Source organism: Anopheles nili, chromosome 2 (assembly GCF_943737925.1).
Source record: "Anopheles nili chromosome 2, idAnoNiliSN_F5_01, whole genome shotgun sequence".
Taxonomy (NCBI): Eukaryota; Metazoa; Arthropoda; class Insecta; order Diptera; family Culicidae; genus Anopheles; species Anopheles nili.
The window spans coordinates 20,284,543-20,305,127 of record NC_071291.1 but is presented as its reverse complement, the minus strand read 5'-3'; the positions used below and the strand labels follow the sequence as shown (position 1 = coordinate 20,305,127).

General features: G+C 51.3%; 1 protein-coding gene across 1 annotated transcript; it reads left to right on the top strand.

Annotated features, from left to right (window-relative positions):
• The first annotated feature begins 1,001 nt into the window (after window positions 1–1,001).
• On the top strand, window positions 1,002–19,830 carry LOC128731129 (elongation of very long chain fatty acids protein 7). Its single transcript, XM_053824227.1, has 8 exons — window positions 1,002–1,096; window positions 10,336–10,408; window positions 10,970–11,160; window positions 11,439–11,519; window positions 11,614–11,776; window positions 14,100–14,236; window positions 14,577–14,834; window positions 16,749–19,830. Exons 2-8 carry the CDS (start codon window positions 10,348–10,350, stop codon window positions 16,935–16,937), a joined length of 1,080 nt encoding a protein of 359 aa, XP_053680202.1. The 5' UTR covers window positions 1,002–1,096; window positions 10,336–10,347; the 3' UTR covers window positions 16,938–19,830.
• The last annotated feature ends 755 nt before the right edge of the window (window positions 19,831–20,585 follow it).

The following is a 20,585-nucleotide window of genomic DNA, read 5'->3' as shown; positions in this document are numbered from 1 at the left end:
TAAGGTCGTTACGAAATTAAGGTTGTTGGATAACACATGTGATATTACAATTAATGTGAAACATTATTGACAATTTTATCTAATAAAAAGCTAACTTTACCCCAAATCCCAACGTTCTCAAAAACAACATTGATACACATGTAATTCTTTTATGAAATTTAAATTTGGTCAAATAAAAAAGTAACAATAAAATTCAACAGATTTACTCACTGTGTACTTTTTGCTGATGAAGTAAAATTGTTCTCCAACTGTCATTATAATTCAAAACCGCGTCGTTTTAACCTAGCAGTTGATAGAATGTAATCAAATTGTCCAATTAATCAATCTATAATTTCAAAATCTTGTAATATTATAGAATACTTTGCAAGGTAATTCATAAGATCACATTCAAGATCAATTTTATGCATAGTTGTTTGGTAAATATTTATACGGAAGAGAATAGTGCTTCTTTTAGTTAACAAAAATCATCTCAAATAATAATCATTTGTATTTTCGTATGCTGTTAAATATTTGCAGTAAGCAAACTATTGTACATTTGAAGCAGTTACAAGATAAATTAGAAACATTAGAAGCATGTAAATCAACGACCTCAACGTAGGGTTTGACACCCATGCACTCAGCCAAGACAAGCGGATTAAAATACACCTCGCTATGGCGGTTCCAGCATACAGAGTTGGTTCATTTAGTGCTAAATAGAATGACTTACCTTTAATTTGATATCACCACGATAGAGCTAGAACTACGCTAAACCACGCTTATCACGAAAAACGAATCACTTTAACAAAATCACACCAAAAAACCGTTCGTCACCGCAGCCCACTCGCTCGACACAATCTACGCACCTTGGGCAGCATGACAGCTCGCTCCCGAAAACTGTACCTTCGCCGCTTGCTGCACACAACAACACAGTTTTGTTGTCAAATTCAATTCAACGAGTAAAGTCGCGTTCCCCGGCAGCTCAGCGTACAAAAGTGAGTCTCCGCTGATAGCAGTACCGCAATTCAAAGTTTTCACGTTAGCCGAAACGACTGGTTGCGTGGTAGCTGCTCCCACCCGTTCGACCACACAGTGTGCCCTTCGACCGCTGGTCTTTTACGTGAGTTTCGTGCGTGCGTGCCGTGGTGTACCGTTTTTTTTTGTTTCTCTCTCTTTCTCCGGAGTGTCGGTACTATTTCGCGTCCGCCAAAGACAATGGTGGTGCCGTTTGTGGTGTGATTTCGCGTAGATATATTTTCCGTGGTCCGTTTCAAGGTGTGTCGGCCGAGTTGCTTCATCGACCGCAGAGTACCGCCGACGGGTTTTCGTCTTTCCCGGGCCGCAGTGACGACGCGGCCCTTTCTTGCCCAACCAAAGATCAACAGCTAGCAGTGCTCACCCCCACGCAAGTCGATACAATTAGATTGTCAAAATTGGCCTTCCTGCCTATGTGTCACATTCGGGCCAGAGCCTAGCTCGGCCCCCTGGCCATCCCGGGTCCGCCCGTCTCTCCACGACAGTACAGCACCGAAAAAAGGTTTCCTCCACGCGCGACTTGCCGACTGGTTTTTGCACAGTAGTCCCCCCCCCCCCTCTCCTGTGCCCTCGTGCCCCTGTTGCTTTGCAGGCTGTTCCACGCAACAACGCTCCCGAAAGGCTGGCCAGGGAGGCATCGACATCGGCGTAACCAGCTGCACCTTACGCGGGCGCGTTTTGCTGCCATGTGGCGCAATGTTTCACTTTCCCGTTCAGGATGGAAAGTTATGCACACGCCGTGTATGTGTGTGTGTGTGTGTGCCTGTGTGTGTGTGCCTGTGTGTGTATGTGGAACCCGAGGATGGTCGGTTTCGCCTTGCGCCAGGTTTGCTGCTTCCTGCTGCTAATTTTAGCCCGTGGAGCGCTTTTCACGCCAAAGAAAAACAGTTTATCTATTGTCGTGTCTTGCTGCCTCGCTTCCACACTCCTGTGCGGCCCACGGAGGGTGGAGGGGTGTAGGTGAGATGCAGCGGGGCATCGCGCGCGCGTTCGTTTGGCAGTGCGTTGCGTGAGTGAGACAGAACACAGCACGCACTTTTCGCGTTTTATCTTCGCGCTGCGAAAGAGGGTGTGTGCGATTCGCCGCTGGTGATGGTTTATGTGGCGCGAGTTCGGTACTCCCGGGCCGTGGAAAGTGCCCAGGCTAGCCATTTCCGGTCATCCTGTGTGCCCATTTCCGGCTCGCACCCACATGTGGCGTTGTACGGGCTGGTGGTGTGGATAAGGGCTCGCCGATGAGTTTTTGGCATCGTGCGTGCATGCGTGTACCGTGGGAAGTAACGGAACGCCGAATGTAAACGGCTGTACACCGCTAGACCGGCTGTCCGTCGATGGCCGGTTGCTTCTAGCAGCACCGGGAAGTGGCCTCCTGTCCTCAAAAAAAAAACGCCTTTCCAAATGGTGCACTGGCCTTCTGGCGCAGTAGCCAAAAAAAAAAGAAAACAAAAATCATTTGAAACGCCAACGCGCGGATGCAAGTAGCGCTGAAACGCCTGCCACTCTAGATATCGTGTTTTTTTTAAAGTGTGTCGCTTCTAGCAGGCCGCGAAAAATTAAAAAAAAAACACCAGCAAACCAACATACCCAGTGCGGCTGGTATGTCACGTGCGAACGAGACGGCCTGTCGGGGAGAGAGAAAGAGAGAGCGAGTCACACAGCTGGCCTGGTATCTTGGTTTTACGCGAGCCCGAATTGGATGCAAATTTTCGTCGCCGTTTTAAATTATGCTACGAAAAGGGGAGGACGCATTCCAACGGCAAACCAAGCCGAAATGGGGGGGGGGAGGGACGAGTACGACGAAAACGGTGCCGTCATCACTTGAAGAAGTCGGGCTTGATGTCCCCAAATCGTGCTTGATGTCACCGGATGGAGCAGCTGACAATCGGGGAAGCTATCGAACAAACAGTTGAAAGTGCGCCGTTTTTTTTTTGGTTTTGCTGTTGTACTTTCTGCTACTTCTCGCCAAAGGGCCTTCCCACCGAAGCAGTGCATGTCCCCCACGGAATGGGGACTGTCGTAGAGAAAGAAAACATCCCCCAGGAAAACGCTGAATCGTAGGGTGCTGAATATTGAAGGTTTTTAGGGGCGTCCACCATCAACAAACGCACCTGTTGGCGGAACACGCGGCCCCCTAATCGTCCGGCTTTATTGGCTCGCGATTGATACCAAAAAAAAACCGCATCACATGGTGTAAAAGACCTAAGCGCCATTGCCTCATACTACGCCGGTGCTCTAAGATAAGAATGGGTTCGAGTCTTGCAGTACAACAGCGAGTCATGCCTGCCCCAGTGCTGCTGATGAGAGCTACTGATAAACAGACCGCTGGAAGCCCCTTCATCAGTGGGTGACCGTAGCCGAGATCGTCATCGTTGTTCGTCATCGATGTGGATCGATTTTCCGGGAAGAAAAAGCTATCCCCATCCCAAAATCACCACCCTACGGCATTACGCGGACCGAGTGTGTCCTTTGTGCGTGGACATGTGGATTCATTGTTAACATTTTGCCTTCATTTTTCTCGATAAAAAAGCCCACGCACGCCCGATGCGAGCGAATGAGTAATCGAATTAAGGGCAACCTTCCCCCCCCACGCGTCATCCCACGTTCTGATAACGCGACCATTACCGAAAGGCGCTGGCAGAGCGAGCCCGCGGATGGATGCGCGAAATCGAAATATACTTCACGCGCGATAACGACGCCGCGTGTGTGTGACGTTTTTGCGCGCGCGGAAAACCCACAGACAACTTGTTGCACAATTGTGCCACCACCAGCGTGCGTGCGTGCGTTCGTGTGTGTGTGCCACCCGTTATCTACCACCCATCGTGGGGTGGGTGGGTCGCGCGACCCGTTCAAAAATGCATAAGATGACGAAGGGATGATTCAACGGCAATGGTGCGCACTTTCGCTTTCGTTTGCGTTTCGTTCGACTTTATCAAAGCGTCAAATGTTCTCTAAATCCAATCGGATTACGGTGGCGTGTGCGAGCGCGTACACACGTGCTTTGGTTAAGCCACCAATAAGGCACAAATAAGGGGGTGCTGGTTCTCTTATCTCGGTCGAGAATTAACCCACCTCAAATAAAGCCCGGAAACGATCGTTCGGTTCGGTTTTATCGGGTCGCTGCACATCGTCCGCGCAGCCTTTAGTGACCTTTTTTTTTCTTTCTTGCTTTCGTGCACGAGATATGGCGCATCACGCCGCGTGCGCCCTTCTGATTGCCCTCAAAACCCTTCGACGGGCCCGCATTCTTTGCATTTAATTCCATCTTGCTCGTTTTGATCAAGCGTCTCTTGCTTGCGGCCCGTACCGCGCCTGTCCATCGGCCGCGAAGGTCAATTCGCCCCCAGAAGGGCGCAAAGATTTGTCAATCGATGTTCGTAGCCCTTCCCAGACCAGCCCCCCCCCCCCCCCATGGGGTGGATGACCCCGATCGGTGGTTTGTGAACACACCCCAGAGCAGAGATTGGCTCGAGGACGACGGGCAAGTAAGGAAGGCCTCCATCGCTCTGCTCTCTGCCACGGCCGGAAGCGATGGCGATGGTCACGACGGATGGTGTTTTGTTACTCACAGACAGACCTCCAAACGGGGGGTTGTAGCGTGGAAGGTTACACTGCGCGGAACGCCCCGTGCAAAAGGAACGTTCGAGAAAAAGCATTTCTCAACACACCATGCACCACCGGTAAAGCCCGCCGTGGTTTCATGGCACACTGCGAGCAAAGTGCAAGGCACGCTGACGTCACTTTTGGAGCCTTTTAAGGTCCTTCACAACAAACCGCGTGCGAGAGAGAGAAAAAATGGCGCGAGAGAGACAGAGAGCCTGCAACTGGTTTTCCGTGAGACGACGACGGGCAATTATCTGCTGGGTGGGCAAGTGCGTGTGTGACACTTGAAGGGGAGGGTGAGAAGCCAACCTTCCGCGGGGGTGAAGGAAGCCCAACATGCGATGCTTTTGCGGCGGCCCACCGGTCGGTGTTTTCCACGGTTGTGTCGCCAAACACGCGACCATAGAATGGATAGGGGGTGAAAAAAAACCAAAACAAAGGTACACGAGGAAAACAACAACAACAAAAACAATGAAAAAAAAAAGTAAAGGAAAAACAGAAGGAGAACGAATGCAACAGAAAAGTTAAATAAAACCAGGAAGTGCTTGCGTTGGACCTGACGCGCACGCCTGGGCTGGGAAAAGCTCACCATAGGGGAATCACACACACGCCATCGCCTGCTGTGATGGGTGGAAAACTGGGCCTACTGAAAGGTGAGGGAAAGGAGAAGGAAGAAAAACATTGGCGGGAAGCGCACATACAACATGCACCTTTGTTGCTGTTGGTGCCATTTTGTCGTGCCTTTTGCCCCGAGTCATTTTTCCGCCCGGGACTTCTTACTGGTTGGCAGGGAAAAGGCAAATCGAGCTGCACCAACAGCCGCATATACACACACGCACGTTGTGGTCGGGAACATTAACCCCCGGTGTGGTGGTCCTTCCGTAGAGGGGACGAGTTGCGAATGAAGTTTTCCCCCCCATTCTCCCGGGAAACAGTTGCGGGAAAGCCGAAAGAGTGCATTTTTAAGGGAGCTACAAGCACGAGCATTAACGAGCATTTTTACTGAGTGAGGGAGTGCAGGAGGTGCACTTGAAAACCCCCATTTTTCGGTGCTTCGTTGCCCGGTGCAATAACGCCTTCGTCTTATCGTACCCTGCGCTGCCCGGCCGGGAAATCTCGCTCGATTCGTCCTTCTACACGGCGCCCGACTGCCGCGCGCGGTTGTTATGGTCGACCTCTCGCGCCCGGCGTCTAATTAAAAGTGGCCGCAATAAGGCGAAGGCAAAGAAGAAGAAGAGAGGGGGGGAGGGGGAAACCGACCTAAAAGCCAGTTGTACCGGACGAGAAGGCCACCACCGGGCCGACGAGAAGAGGGAAGTCAGATCGATCCGATCTCGTGTAAGCCGACCGCGCTTGCGGGCATTGATTTGATGCAATTAAAACTGAATGAATTTTTAAACCAAGCGCGCGGTTGGGTGGTATGGGGATGGGACCAGGGTTGGTAAGGAGAGAAAGTGTGACGATTGTGGCGCACACCACCACCACCACGCAGCTTTTCCGCGGAGATCGCCGGCGCATAATCGGATCTCGAACCACCATTACACTCTTACATCACGGCTGGTTGTCGAAGCAAGCAGGTCACCCGTGCAACCAGCCGTGTTGCTGTGTCTGTTGCTGCTGCTGCAACCGAGATGTTGCTGGTCAAGCCAAGGGGTGGCCCAATTGAGTCCCCTCTCGCCTATGCGTTTGTGATCGTGATCGAATCACGCGAGAATGAAATATCGAACCGCCGTGTTTGCTCCTCGTGGTGAGGTTAGCTCAAGAAGCTGGCACTCAAAACATACCCACCTGGTGCTGGTAATGTTTTCGCCACTAAACTTCCCACTCTCCGCCCCCCTTCCTCCCCTCCCGCTCCACCCCCGCGGTCACTTAAACGCTCGTTAGTCACGCTTCATCCCAATCGACCTGAGCGCGATGATGATGACGATGGCTCACGCCCCGGGTGACATCACACGTGCGCGTGCGTGCCGTTTTTCGCTTTTCGGCAACATTTTGGCGGCCTCACTTGGCCTCCGTTACAACAGGTATCGATCGCCCCGCCGAGGATCGTCGGTTTCACCGTAAAGAACGACGAGTGGCTCGGATCATTTTCAAACTTGATCGAGAAAATGTTTACGAACTTCTCCCACGGCGAGCTTTTCTTGTGTCCAGCCGTGTGTGCCACCAACCGATCCGGATGTTGGGCTCTTTTACGATCTGATCGGTGTGTGTGTCCTTTTGTCCGTGCGTGTGGCATTGCCCTTGCGATGAGGTGCCTGCCCTTTCTCGGTGGGTTTTGTTGCCGGCGTGTCCCTGAGCCCAACGCTAGCCTAAATCTCGAATGTCTCGCAAATGCCACCCGTTGGCTTTTGCTTGATTGCTTGGTTTGAATATTGATGAAGTCGCTTCCCACCACCTGCGTTCTATTTCAGGTTTCTCCGTCTCGCGAACGGACCTAGCCCCAAATTTGCATTTGTGAAACTGTGCTTTAGGGCGGCTCGTCTCTCGTCGCCCCAGGTCTCGTCGACCGGTGAAACCATTCTAAACTCGTTCTCGTCCGTTGTCGATCTGTGTGCTTTAGGGAATTTCTCTCAGCGAATAGTTTGCTGCGGAAAGGGGGCACAATTTCCCACACAGCCCTGAAGAAGTATCCCGCTACAACCACGTGGACAAATGCCACGTGTTCCGAGGGCTTCGCTGAAATTAGCACCTTTAAAGCGGGCTCTCTTGTAGCGCCCACGTAAGAGGTGATAATTTGAGCAAAAGTGCAACGTCGTTTCCTTCCGAGAGAGAAAGATTGTTTGATCGTTTCGATCAGCACGCTCACAGTTGCCAAGCCCGCAAGTCGGCAAAAACAAAAACCCACCTCTACGGTGTGAAGCTCTAAGGGCACTCCCTTGTTTTGTTATCTCTCAGACCTCAGACGGGTTGTTGAAGCACCTTCTGTTTTTTTTGGTTCCCGCGCTAGCGAACGAGCGACTCCCAGCATCGTATATCTCTTGCGTGGATCGTTTCGGTTAGATCCGGTTCTGGGTTGTAATTAATAACCGCTGGAAACGAGCGGCAAAAATAGACCACCCAGAGACGCCACGAGCACGCATTTACACTGATCTTGTCGGTCGGACAATCGGATCTCCCCGACGGGTGTCGGGTGCAAAACGGTTCCGATTAGTGAGATCCGCATGCTTTCGAACAGCCACCGATTAATCTGCGCTAATGGCGAGGCAAGGGAAGGCAAAACACGAAACAAAGCAAAAAAAGGGCCATGCAAACAAAAGCGATTGCTCAAACACGCGCATGTAACGCTGTTGATCGTTGGACCGTCGCTAGCCCAGTAGCCTCCGTGGGTCTGAAGGTGACGAGGCTGGTGCTTCAATTAGTTCGCCACCACATGTACCACAAATGTTGCACTAAACGGTCCATTAGTGTAACCGTTTCGCAGTTTGCATTTATCAGCCCGGGCGTTGGTGCGTTTGCTAAGTGCGCTTTATCGTACCTTACGGCCGGGAGTTCGCTCAAAATAGCAATCATTTTTTGCTGACGACCGAATGTCTGCTGAAAACAAGAAGAAAAAAAAACGCCACACCGCGGTGGAAAATACGAAAGACTTCAATGCCGGGTCGAGCGACGAAAAGCGCTTTTGTGGAGGCTGATAAGTGCCACTTCGGTGGACTAATGAAAAAGGCTTCACTTCACCTTCAAAGTAATGGACCTGCTGGCTGAAGGGAAGGTGAATCCTCTTGCTCGTCCTTCCCCTCCCGTTCAGGGTGGAAAAATGTGCGGAGGAGGGTGACCTTAATTATCCTTGAAATAACCACGGATGCTCGTCGTGGAAAAACCCCCTACGGGGGATGAATGATTCCAGCGCCTTGAAGCCTGGATTCAAACGATTTCCCCGGGCCACACGCGATGGCTCACACACACACACACACACTCACATAAACACTTGCCCCTGAATGTGGCGATGTGTTGGTGGCCCCCTACACGACACGCCGTCTTTTGCGCCGTTTCTTCTGCTGCGGCCCAGCCCCAACGTCGCCATCGTCTCTCGGACTGGGCGGTCTGACGATGACATAACTCCGGCGGACTCCTGGCCTGGGCAGCTTTTTCAGTAGCAGCAGCAGCAGCCAAGCCAGCCAGCCAGCCAGTCAGCCAGCCTCTTTATCTGTGTGTGCCGTCGCTTACTTAAGACACTTAGGCTCTCTCCGCGTGTGACTGTGTGTCTGTGTTGTTGGGGGTTTTTTTTTCGCGTGGAAAACCACCCCTCTAGAAAGAGCGTGAAAGTGAAGGAAAGAGAGACACCAAATTGGTTGATGGGTGTGTGTGTGTGTGTGTGTGTTTGTGTGTGTACCCCAAAAACGTGGCCCTCTCCATCGGTGATTATGGGCTTCGGCGCGGCACGTCTCAGCCGTGACTGGGTCGTGTGCAAGATTTCACCCCCCCAGCTGCACACCCTCTCTGCACCACCATTTCGCCCCCCTTTGCGATAACGGGCGCTGACGACGGTGGTCACCCTGAAACCGCGCAAAACCACCCCCCGTTATATGCTGCAAATTTTCGAACCATCTCGAAGGAATCCGTGTGCAATGTGGCTGGCTCTTAGGCTGCACTTAGCCTGCCGCATTGGGGGGGGGGTGCTGTTTTTTTTTATTCGTCGCGTTTTGCTGCACCTCGCAAACTCGCACTCTCGCTCACTCTGCCCGCGGTTTCGCCACAACATTCACACGCCATTCATCCGCCAACTCGACAGCCAAAGTGGCACACACCACCACCAGGTCCAGTGGCACAGCCACCAGTGTCTCGATCATTATGGGGTGCTGCTTCCCGGTCCGCAGCGGGATTGCAGCGATCTCTTCAAGGTTACGAAGCGTTTGCTTCTCCGCTGGAATTCCTGCTCTTTTATGCGACGAGCTGAAGGCAAAAGACGACCGACAGAGCGAGAGAAAGTGCGTTGGAATTCCGGGGGGGGCACCTGGCACAATTCCCCCCCCCCCACGGAAAAGGGGGTTGGGGGGGGGGGGGATGCATCCACCATCTTTTCACTATCGTTCGCGTTACATAATTGCAGACGAGTTTGCGCGCGCGCGCTCGTGTCCGTATGCGTGTGTCTTTTCGCGGGTTGACCATCTTTGGTTTGGGGGGGGGGAGCGGGAATCAAAAAATTGCGTACACCCGCGTTCGACTGACTGGCTCGTTTAAAGGGTTGCATCCCCCCCCCACACTCCCCTTTCCTTAAGCAGACCCTTTTGCAGGTGACGCGTCGTGACCCACAAAGCAACGAAACGAAACGACGATACTGGTTTTGGGAGGGGGGGCAACGAGTGGTGGTGGCATGAATAAACAATCGCTAAGAAAAAGCGCATCCACAAACGCACAAAACCCTCCCAAACAGGGGGGGGGGGAGAGCTGGGAAAAAAACCCCCCCAATCGGTGATGTAAATCACTTCTCCCAGCTATTCTTTCGTCGCGTTTGCGCTGTCGCGGGCAACTTTTCGTCCAACCTATTTCCTCATCGCAACAGCAGCACCTGTAACGCACCGCCGCATTGGGGCCCTCGCGATCTTGGCCTAATTTTCGCTTTCATTCGCTTATCTCACGCGCACGTCTTTTCCTCATCATCAAGCGTATCAGATCAGATCGCGAGACGTCGCCGTCGCCCATGCACAACAGAAATTTCCCAGCACCCCCTCGCTTGCGGCGGTGGCTAACACGTTCTTTTTGCCCTTTTTTCTTCCCCCCAAACAGATCCCGGCAAAAATGGCACAGATTCTAACGAACATACACGACTGGTACCGAGACCTCATGGACAACCAGAGCGGTAAGTAGCCGCTAGGGGCAACACTTTGTCTCCGGGTCAAAGACGCCTAATTAGCGAACCTAATGTCTAGCGTGGCCTTCGGTCAATTGCTGGCCCCACAAAGCGGTGGACACAAACGGAATCAATTACCGATTGGGGTGCGCGCGCGCGTGCACCGAATCGAACGCAGGTTGTGGTGATTATGCATTCCGCGCTGGTGGACGGTTTTTTTTTTTTTGTGGCGGTGTCTGCCCCCGCTGGGTGAGGGTGCAATTTTAACTAACCCCCCCATCGATGGCGATCGTCGGTGGCAGTGCATAATTTCCCAACAACACCATCAACCCGGGTGGAAAGCGTCACCGATCGGTGTCACCAACCATCCATTTTGGGGCGGATAAAAAGGGTCCGAAACCAGGGGGGGGGCAATTGGGTCGCCGCCACCATTTAACGAGGTCACGTGATTTATGGCGGCTCCCATTAGAAGCAGGGTGCGTTTGTGCGCGCACGCAGCCACCCTTCTGCGACCACCCAGGACTATAAGCGCTTTCTTTTCTAACGTGCCGCCGCAACCGTTTTTCGCAGATCCCCGCGTCGCCGACTGGCCGATGATGTCGTCGCCCTTTCCCACTCTTGGCCTTTGCATATTTTATGCGTACTTTAGCAAATCGCTAGCACCAAAGCTGATGGAGAAGCGCAAACCAATGGACCTTAGGAATACGCTAGTTATTTACAATCTCTTCCAAACCATCTTCAGCACCTGGATATTCTACGAGGTAAGACTCTCGACCGGATGCCGCCGGCGGTTTTGTTGCGTAAATGTGTGCGAGCGCATTTGCAACTTAATTTGCCCCCTTGCTCACGGATTCGATCTCGTTTGGCTCGGCGTTGGCTCGCGCACGCTCGTCAGATTTATCGGCCACGCGTGATCGACGCCAGCGGAGAGAACCTTCGCGAAGCGCCGCGGAGTTATGCAATGTACTCTGGCGTTTTTAATCTGACACGATGCTCGATTTTTTAATTCTCGGGAAAAACCCTCAACGCGTGCGCGCAGTACCTGCAAAGTGGATGGGGTGGACGCTACAGCTTCCGGTGCCAGCCCGTCGACTACTCGGACAATCCTCTCGCGCTACGGGTAAGCAAACGGCACTTCCGGTTGTGTGTTCTAACGAACGAAAAATTGAACTTCCGATGGCTTTCTCGTCGTGTTGCCGTTTTTTGTTTTCTAGATGGCGCGAACGTGCTGGTGGTACTACGTCTCGAAATTCACCGAGTTCTTCGACACGCTGTTCTTCATCCTGCGGAAAAAGACTCAGCACGTCTCGACCCTGCACGTCATCCATCACGGCTGCATGCCATTCTCGGTGTGGATGGGCATGAAATTTGCCCCCGGTAAGTACGCGATCCTTTGTGGGGGGTTTGCTGGCTTAAGCGTAAGCGTGCGGCACAAGCTCACGAAAGGTATTGGGTTCTCAAATCTCGGACTAAGCCCTTTCCTCCGCGTACGCAGGACTACTGACTGTATCCCAACGACGTGAAAATTCTAAATCCATAGCAAGCTTTTTAGCAGCTTAGTTTAGCCCCAAGGTAGGCCTTGACCGTCCACCGGTTGTCGTCGAGCCAATTAGAAAGAAGAAGATAAAAAAGTATGCGACCCTCAGTGACTCTTCTCGCCCTCTCGGAAAGGTTGGCGAGAAAAGCAAGCGAAAAGAAGACAAAAAAAACCATCAAATATAGGTCAACAGAGAAAGGATTGCGCAACAACTACGACGGCGCTCTCTCACACAGTCAGAGTCAGTCAGTCCAGTCCCCGGGCGAGTTCGCTCCTTTCGCTCCTGCGGTCGAAAAAAGAAGACGATTTCACCGCGCCACAAGGAGTGTCCCGTCCCGTTTCGACGGCCATCATCATCCCCCGGTTCCGCGGTGCGAATCAACGGCTCTATTATTTTTATTGCCTGTTATTATTTACACTCTCTCGTTACGTATTACCGCACACGGGGCCCAGACAGGGGGCCCGGCGGTTGTCTGTGCGGTGCGTCTCTTCCCAGGGCCAGCCAGCCAGCCAGCCCTGGGATCGACCCTGCTGTCGCACGGGAAAGCCATGCACCATTTTTACGTCGATCGGTTTTGCGTGTCTCCTTTGCTCCTGTACCGGCACCACCGGTTTCCCACCGTTTCCAACCAAACCGGTTTTCTTTTTTCTGCTTCACCCCCGTCAGCCGGTGATGAGTGATCGACATTCCGGGATGATTTGGCTCCGTGAATGTCCGCCCACCGGTTCGAGCTACATTTGCCAATTTGTGTGTGCTTCCTCCCGCCGACAGGTTTCGTTGGGCGTGTTGCGCGTAACAGCCGCTACCCGGCGTTCGCCGGAAGTTGCCAAACTGCTTCCCCTGCACGCGTGTGGTTTCGTTGCGAAAATGAGTCCCACCCTGTCGGTGCGCAACCGGATCAGCAACATTTTTCGTGCCAACCTGGCCAGACACCACCACCGTCACCGCTGATCGGTTAGAATGTGACCCACTGTGGCTGCTTGGCTCCTTGGCTGGCCTGGCCAGTGGTTAGTCCAGTTCAGCTGGTGTGCAACTCTCGGTGAACTGGTTGTGTGACGCTCGGTGGACGTACAAACAACACTCTGCCACCGTCGAAAGTAAAATGGTGCTTCTCGTGCGAAAGGAAAAAGCCAGACACACCTCGTGCTGCTCTGTTGTAACGTGCCGCTGTGAGCTTTACATCAACGAACTCGGCGAACTCTCGTCGAACGGTCCATACGAATTATGGCAAGTCTCACAACAATCGTGGCTGTCCGAGGGGCCGCTCAGGTGACCCTTCGGTTCGAACCCTTTTGCTGAACAGCGTGAGAGGTGTACAGCCTTCATGTGCTGCCTCCATTAGGTGCAGTGGTGCCTCCGATGGTAGGAAAATTGAGAAATTGCATGCGATAGAAATTGGCGCAGGTTTGCATGAGCTCGGAACGCTTGCAAATTACGTGCCCACCTGTAATGTCTTTGTTGGCTGTCTGATTGCGCTGGGGCAAGTAAACGGATTTGTTTTCTGCTGCTGCTGCTACTACTACTCCGCAAAAAAAAGACACTTAAGCCGTTTACTGCACAGCTGGTAATTGACGTGATCATCATCCTGCCGGGAGAAGGATCATTACTTGCCACCGAATGTCTGCCTTCGTCGTTCAATCATCGCTTAATCTGAACCACTAAAACGCATCCTCAATGGAATGCGCCTATTGTGTCAACAGGTGTGTGTGTGTGTTCAGGGTGTTGTTTGATGATTAAGAGACTACAACGAAGAATGCCTTAATCGGTGTGACACAATTCCCGATCCATTACGCACGCGCGTGATGTTTGGCGCTGGGTGTTTTACAATCATATTGTGCCTTCTTTGCCATCGATGATTGCAAGTCGGCAGGTATGCCAAGTGTCGGGATGCATTACATCACAGAAGAAGCTGGAGAAAAACAGGGCATTCGAGAAACTGGCGCTTGTAAACGGTGGGATTTTGTGTTTATTTGTAATCTCAAATTTAGCAAACCTTCACTCGGTGGGAACTCCTGGGGCACTTACTTGTGCAGGGTGGAGAGTAAATAACTTTATACACATTATTCGTTCCAGAAGTAGTTCAATTTAACCTAAACATAGTCATGCCCTTTTGCTACGATCGGAAGTAAACATTGCTGTACCGTTTGTGTACCCATTTTCAGGTGGCCACAGTACATTCTTCGCCATGCTGAACTCGTTCGTGCATATTGTGATGTACTTCTACTACATGGTAGCGGCACTGGGACCCAAGTATCAGAAGTACATCTGGTGGAAGAAGTATCTGACTGCATTCCAGATGGTAAGTACGGCTTCGAGAAGCTTCGACGGCGGTGGGGAATGCCATTCATATGTGCGCGGCTTAGCTTGGTCACCCGTCCGGTTCCGCCATCTTTGAAAGCGCGCAATCGTATAAGGACCCCACGCTTGCAAGATGGCCGTTCGAGCGTGCCGTGCGTGCGTTCATCTGGTTCCGTTTACTTCCTCCATTCACTTTTGGTATTGACCGGAATCGGAATCATCGCCGCGCTCGAGGCCAACCGGATCTAGATTACTGCTCGTTTTGCGGTGCTCTCGTGGATGGAATCGAAGCCATTTTCACCATTGCGTTTAAATCGTGTTCTCCGCTGCTCCTTCCACAGGCCCAATTCGTCGCCATCTTCACGCACCAGTTCCAGCTGCTGTTCACCGAGTGCGACTACCCGAAGGGCTTCATGGTGTGGATCGGGCTGCACGGTATCATGTTCCTGTTCCTGTTCTCCGATTTCTACAAGCAGGCGTACAACAAGCGCATCGGCCGTGCCAAACGGGAAGCGGAAGCACTGCTGCTCGAGAAGTCGCACGCCAACGGCAAGCTGCACAACGGCGATGCGGTCAACAACAATCAGGGTGCCTGCATGGTACGTATCCTCGCCACGTCCACACGCCCTTTCGACGCTGGGGAAGGGTGTTTTTTTTTTCCAGGGAAAAGACGAGAATTTGCCCGTGGACGATTAATGCGATTGTGGAAATGCCACAACGCGCACAAGCCTTCCTTCTCATCGGTCTCGCCATCGGGCGCGCCAATCTAATGCGTCTGGGGGTCGTTTACGCCGTGCGTGTGAGCGTGTCAATCGCCATATCCGCCGACAGTTGACTGCAAATTGACGTCAAAAATGACGATCAATCGTCGACAATGACTGGTGCTTATTTGCGATGTGCGATTATTTGTACTCTACCCGGTGGGTAATTCAATCAAGACCAACAGGTTTGAAGCATTTTTTTTTTTTGCTTCGTTGCCCTCTCTTTCTCTCTCTTTCACTCGGGGCGGATGTTTCCTAAGCCTTATTGTGACGACTAAAACGTTGGGTGGCTCTTGAGATTGCTTCAAGCATCGGCAAGAAGGGGGAGCTTTTTTTGTGTTGCTCTTTCCGGAAAAAAAGCTCAAGCCGTTCTGAACAGGGCACTTTTTGAAGGTTAGCTGAAGATGAAGCAAATGGCCGGCGATCGTTCCCCCCCCCCCCCCCCCCCCCCATTCGTGCCAGGCTAGTGTGTGTAATGATGCAGAAGCAAATCACCGAAGTTCTATAGACACGCTAGATTTGTTAGCACAGGTGGACAACACCACACGCAAGCATTCACGCGGAAGGCAGTAAAAATTGGCACATCAAGGATGCGTGAGATGCGATGGGGACGGGCAAAAAAGTGTACATTTTCGTCGATAATCATCCACCGTGGCTAGGAACCGATGAGCACCACCCCACTCTGCCTTTGAAGCGGTGTTTGATTATTTATTTTTCATGTAAGTGCGCGATCGGGCTGGCCTTTTTTTTTGTTGCTCCTCGAACAATCCATCCTCCCATCGCAGCCGCTCACTTCCGCGAGCGGTCGCGAAAGCGCAAAGGAAGGACGACATAAGAGTGTGATGAGGCGTAGCGGCGAGTATCGAGCAATTTGTTTGACCATCCCAAACAGCCATCTCATGATACTCGAGCGCCGCGCGATCGTACGTTTTCCCTTGACCTCTGGAGCGTTTTTCCTGCGTCCGCGAGCCCGCGAGCAATCAGCGCATTGAAGGCGGCACTTGTATAATTGTTGAGCCCCACGTTGTACGCTTCATCTAACGCGCTTTTTGTGCGCACCAGCCTAACGCGACGCGGTCGTACGTTAGGAAAAAGTGCAAATTTTCGCACCTTACGCCGTGCTCGACGACCCCACGTGCTGGTGGTGAATCGGTGGGGGCAAGCAAACAAAACTTCAAGCTGAAAATGACACGGCTCAATAGAGAGGAGGATTTACGCAACATCCGTTCTTTTGACGCACGTAGCAAGGGACACTCCTTCGTATCTGTTTTATAAATATATTTTTTGTTCCTCTTTTTTTTCTCGAGCCAATTCAAACCACCAGGAGGTTCTCTTCCGCTATGGTAGTTAAGCTAATGGTCACTCGACCGGGTGATTGATTGCAATCATTTGTGCCGTCGATTGTTGTTTGCATTAAATTTTTCGACCTCTGTTTGCGGGCCACAAATAACGATCAAAATGGAAGGCCAAACAGGTATTGGGCGAGAGCCCTTGAGAGCGGAATAACTCTTGCTACGTTGTGACCGCGAAAGGGACGTTCGAAGTCTCCAGTTTGAAAAGCAGAAATGTGTGCTTTCTGCGACGAGTTTTTTTTGCCGCAATAATTCAAAAGAAGTAACGAAAACATAATGCCAGCTCCCGACAGTTGTTATGCAACTGGAAATGTCGTTCGTCAAAAATGCACCTAACCATTTGCAAGCATTTACTCGGTTATGCTGTTGCTTAGAAGTTCCCCTTCTTTATCTCCTTCAGCCCGTCCTGAACGACGACGATGATCTGCACCAGCGGAAGGTGACCGGAAACGGAATGTACCTGAACGGTGGTGCCAAAACGGCGAATTCCTACAGCAATGGCAATTCGAACGGTTTTGTCGAATCGATCCAGCAGTCGAACGGTGGCATCGGCGAGAACGGTGGGGCACGGGTGCGGAAAATCCAATAACGCTAGCAACAACTAGAAGAAGTCATCGGTGGTTAGCGCGCATCATTACCATCACCCTTCACCATCACCGACCCCCGCCTTCGTCCACCGTGCGGCCATCCGTGTCCTTTGCGCCATTCGTGTCCATCCCGGACCCATCCCGGTCGCGGGCGAGCAGCGAGATCGGCAGGAGTAAAGCGCGACCGTCGACAGGAGAGACTGGAAATTGTTTATTTTTAGTACGCTTTTGTCTAAAGATGATTCAGTTTTCCCCGGGACCCGGCATGCAGGCAAACCGTGCGGCGGTGCGGCTGACGTATCGCGTCCCCGTCAAAGGACATGCACGACCCAACGTTTGGACGATCTTAACGACCGTGTTCTCGCTTGTGGAAAAGGCGATGCATCGATCGGTGCAGATCAGCAACAGGAGCAGGCCAAGCAGATCACGGCAGTGCGGAATCGGTGGAAAACGGTTGGTGATGGCGTCAGGCTCACGAGCTTCGTTGTTTTCGGGGATTCGGGGTGCACCCTGGAGGAGGGAAATATTCAGGGTTGAAGCCAGACTAGCAAAGCGGACACGTGTGGCACGAAACGATGCTGCACTATGGAATAATGTATTTTTTGGAATTTTTTACATAGACCGTAGTAAACTATAGGCTCGGGGTAGAAAAGGGCACGCGTGACCAGCGCGTACTCGTGCTCAGTAAGCGGAATAGAAGGGGAGGGGGGAGGGTTTTCAGACCCGCGGGCACCGCAGCTTTTCCACGGCGGCACGGGACGCGAAAAAGCGCGGTTTTCCCTTGCGCAGCGGTACGGAGCAGCTGCGGCCCTGGTGAGAAGCGAGAACGCAGATATGGCTAGTTAGTTTTGTGGTGTTAGATTTTTTCGTTTACGTTTGTTTAGTTCGTTTTCTGTTTCATCGTTTTTTAAAAGTCATATTGTACAGCAAAACAACAAGGCGCGGGTTTAAGCTTAGCGGAGAGGCCTGTGCAGGCAGAAGCATTCGTTGCAATACGTTTAGGGAAACAAAAGTTTGCAATACTGTAGGGACGAACGAGCGCGTTTTTGGGTAGCAGTGGAACGCGCAAAACACACGTGACGGAACATCCGGCATCCCGTGGCAAAGTCGCGAAAGGACGGAAACAGGTTCTTTTAGTGTTTTGAGAAAACATAGATGATGAAAATTTAAAAATTGCAAATTATAACGAAAGTGAACCGGTTACGCCGATAATATTGAACAAAAAATGAGCTAATCGATGTATGTGATTGTATGTGGAATGTTTCCACCATACGCGGTTTGTGTACAGCAGCGTTTCGGAATAGTATTTAAGAAAAGTCGAAGCACGGTGGTGGTAGTACATGGACAAGACAAAAAAAGGAGGGGAAAAAAATGAAACAAAAAAATGCTGTGTCGATTCCTGTTCTTGGGGCATCGATGTTGGATTTAGGAAGCTAGGTATCTGTAAATGTATAATGTCGAAGCAAACACAAAACCAGCAACATCGAGCAATCGATTTCGTTTTTCGGACATGCTATGTGCTATACAGTTTTCTCACTTCATGCGTGTTCAGTTTACGCGGGGTAATCACACAGGCGCTAGAGTGGGTTACATTTTGATCGTTTTCTTCACATACTAGCATCGTTGGATTGGCCTTTTATTTCTCGATTCAAAATAACAAACAAAACGCAAATCAAACCATAACCACAGAACCTTCATCGCCGTTGTTCATCCCCTTACCGGTGCGAGGATATCGCCAGGTTTGTTTGCGTTCTCTGCAGCTTAGTTGATCTTCGAATAAAGCTCGCAGATGGTAGTACGTATTAAATTGCGTTTATAGTATGTTTGTAGGTGAGGTGTATTTGTATGTTGTGGGAGATTGTTTTGAAAACGTTGACGACGGCGTGTGTTGACCTGTTACCATCGTCGCAGAAGCGAAAACTTATATGGTAGGAACCGGATCGTTATGCTGACCATTGAGCGAAACAAACAAATAAATAAACAATGAACTAAATGTGCAAAATTCACGCCTGCGCTGCAGAAAAGAAAAGAGACCGAAAGTAAGCCGGAACTAAATGTAGGCAGCTGCTGCGGATTCAATGTCGTGTGCATGCAAACGTGGCAAATCCTAAGAATGAGACAGTAGCGTATACGCGGATGCTTTTTAAAGGTGCAGTTGTTGAGGCGAGCCGCTGGATGGCAGCAGCAGAGTCTAGGTAGATTAAGCACAGGACGACGGTTTACTTTTGATGCTCCTTTTATACCAAAACCCAGAAAACACCCATACCCAGGCAATCAAATCGGCCAAAGAGGAAGACGTATCTTCTTTTCACGTGGCGCCTGGTTGTTGACACTTTCCGTTGTATTTTATTTGACCATCCATTCTCAACGTCCATTTCGTAGTGCGTAAGAGCTAGGCTAGGTGTTCTCCTCTCCTATGTTGATTTCCTCCGTTCTTACCTGATGTTAGATTTTCCGCAATGGATCCATTGGAAAACGTTCGGAACCCCCCCCACCAGCAAACAGGTCACTTTCACTAAAGAATAAAGCGTAGTCAAAAATGTGAAAGAACCGGCAACGAGATTTTATTTCCATTCTCATCGCGTCACGCAAAGGGTACGGCTAAAGCACAAGGTATGACAATCTTCGCTTCGTTGTTAACACCGTGATAGGGTTTGATTGAGCGGGCTGGAACCGAGAAGTACAGATCCACCTGCTTGTGCTGCTGTAGAAAAGCAAACTAAGAAAAGCAGAAACTAAAACGCAAAGGTTAGGACGACAAAAAAAATTAAGGGAAGAAACAGGAAACCAACAGTGGAGCGAAGCAAAAACCGCGAGATTTAATAGTAGAACAATAAGGCCACACAAAGTATAGCAAAACTATCGGGATGGATTCGAAAATAAAAAAAAACTGTAATTTAATTAAAAACCAAGCCTTTCTCTACCTTTCCTTGACCAGTCCTTGGGCTAGCCGTTGGGAAAGAAAAGGATCCATGTCCATTCGGACGCTTAAAGGTGATAAGCGTTGCGGTTTCCTTTGAAGCGCGCGTTCTAGCGTCTGACATGCCACACGCGGTCACCGGCGGGGATGTTTCGCTACTTCCTGATCATGATTTGAAACACCCCAGAACGTCATGTCGCCACCGCCACCGCCCGTTCTAATGTATTCCACTCGAACCACGCCGCACTTAAAATGCGCTCCTGGCGAGGCGCTTCTGCGTGAGCCAAGGATGGTAGCAAATAAATCTCGCTAGAACAAACGCCCCCTCACGCCAGCCATACATCGTCCTTCGCCTGGGCATCCCGCTCGCGAACCGGTTCCAAACGCCGTCCGCATAACGATCGACCAATCTCGGTGAATCTTCAACCGCGACCCGGGGCGAATGTGACTCATTAGAATGTCCCAGGCGTGCCCCGGGGCGGCCACGGATTGATGCGCGCCGGAATTAACAGGGCGCGCGCGCGCGCACCGTAATTTGATCACGTCCCTGGCTGACTAATTGAACGCGCCTGGGAGGGCTTTACCCACCATGTGCCAGCGGCGTGCGTGCTGAAGCTCGTGCTGAATTACTTTCTCGTGACGAGACGCCGGTGGGAAGATTCTGATTCCGGGCGTGATTCGGATCCACCGACACACGGTGTGGGTTTTCCGCGTACACCCAGGGCTGACC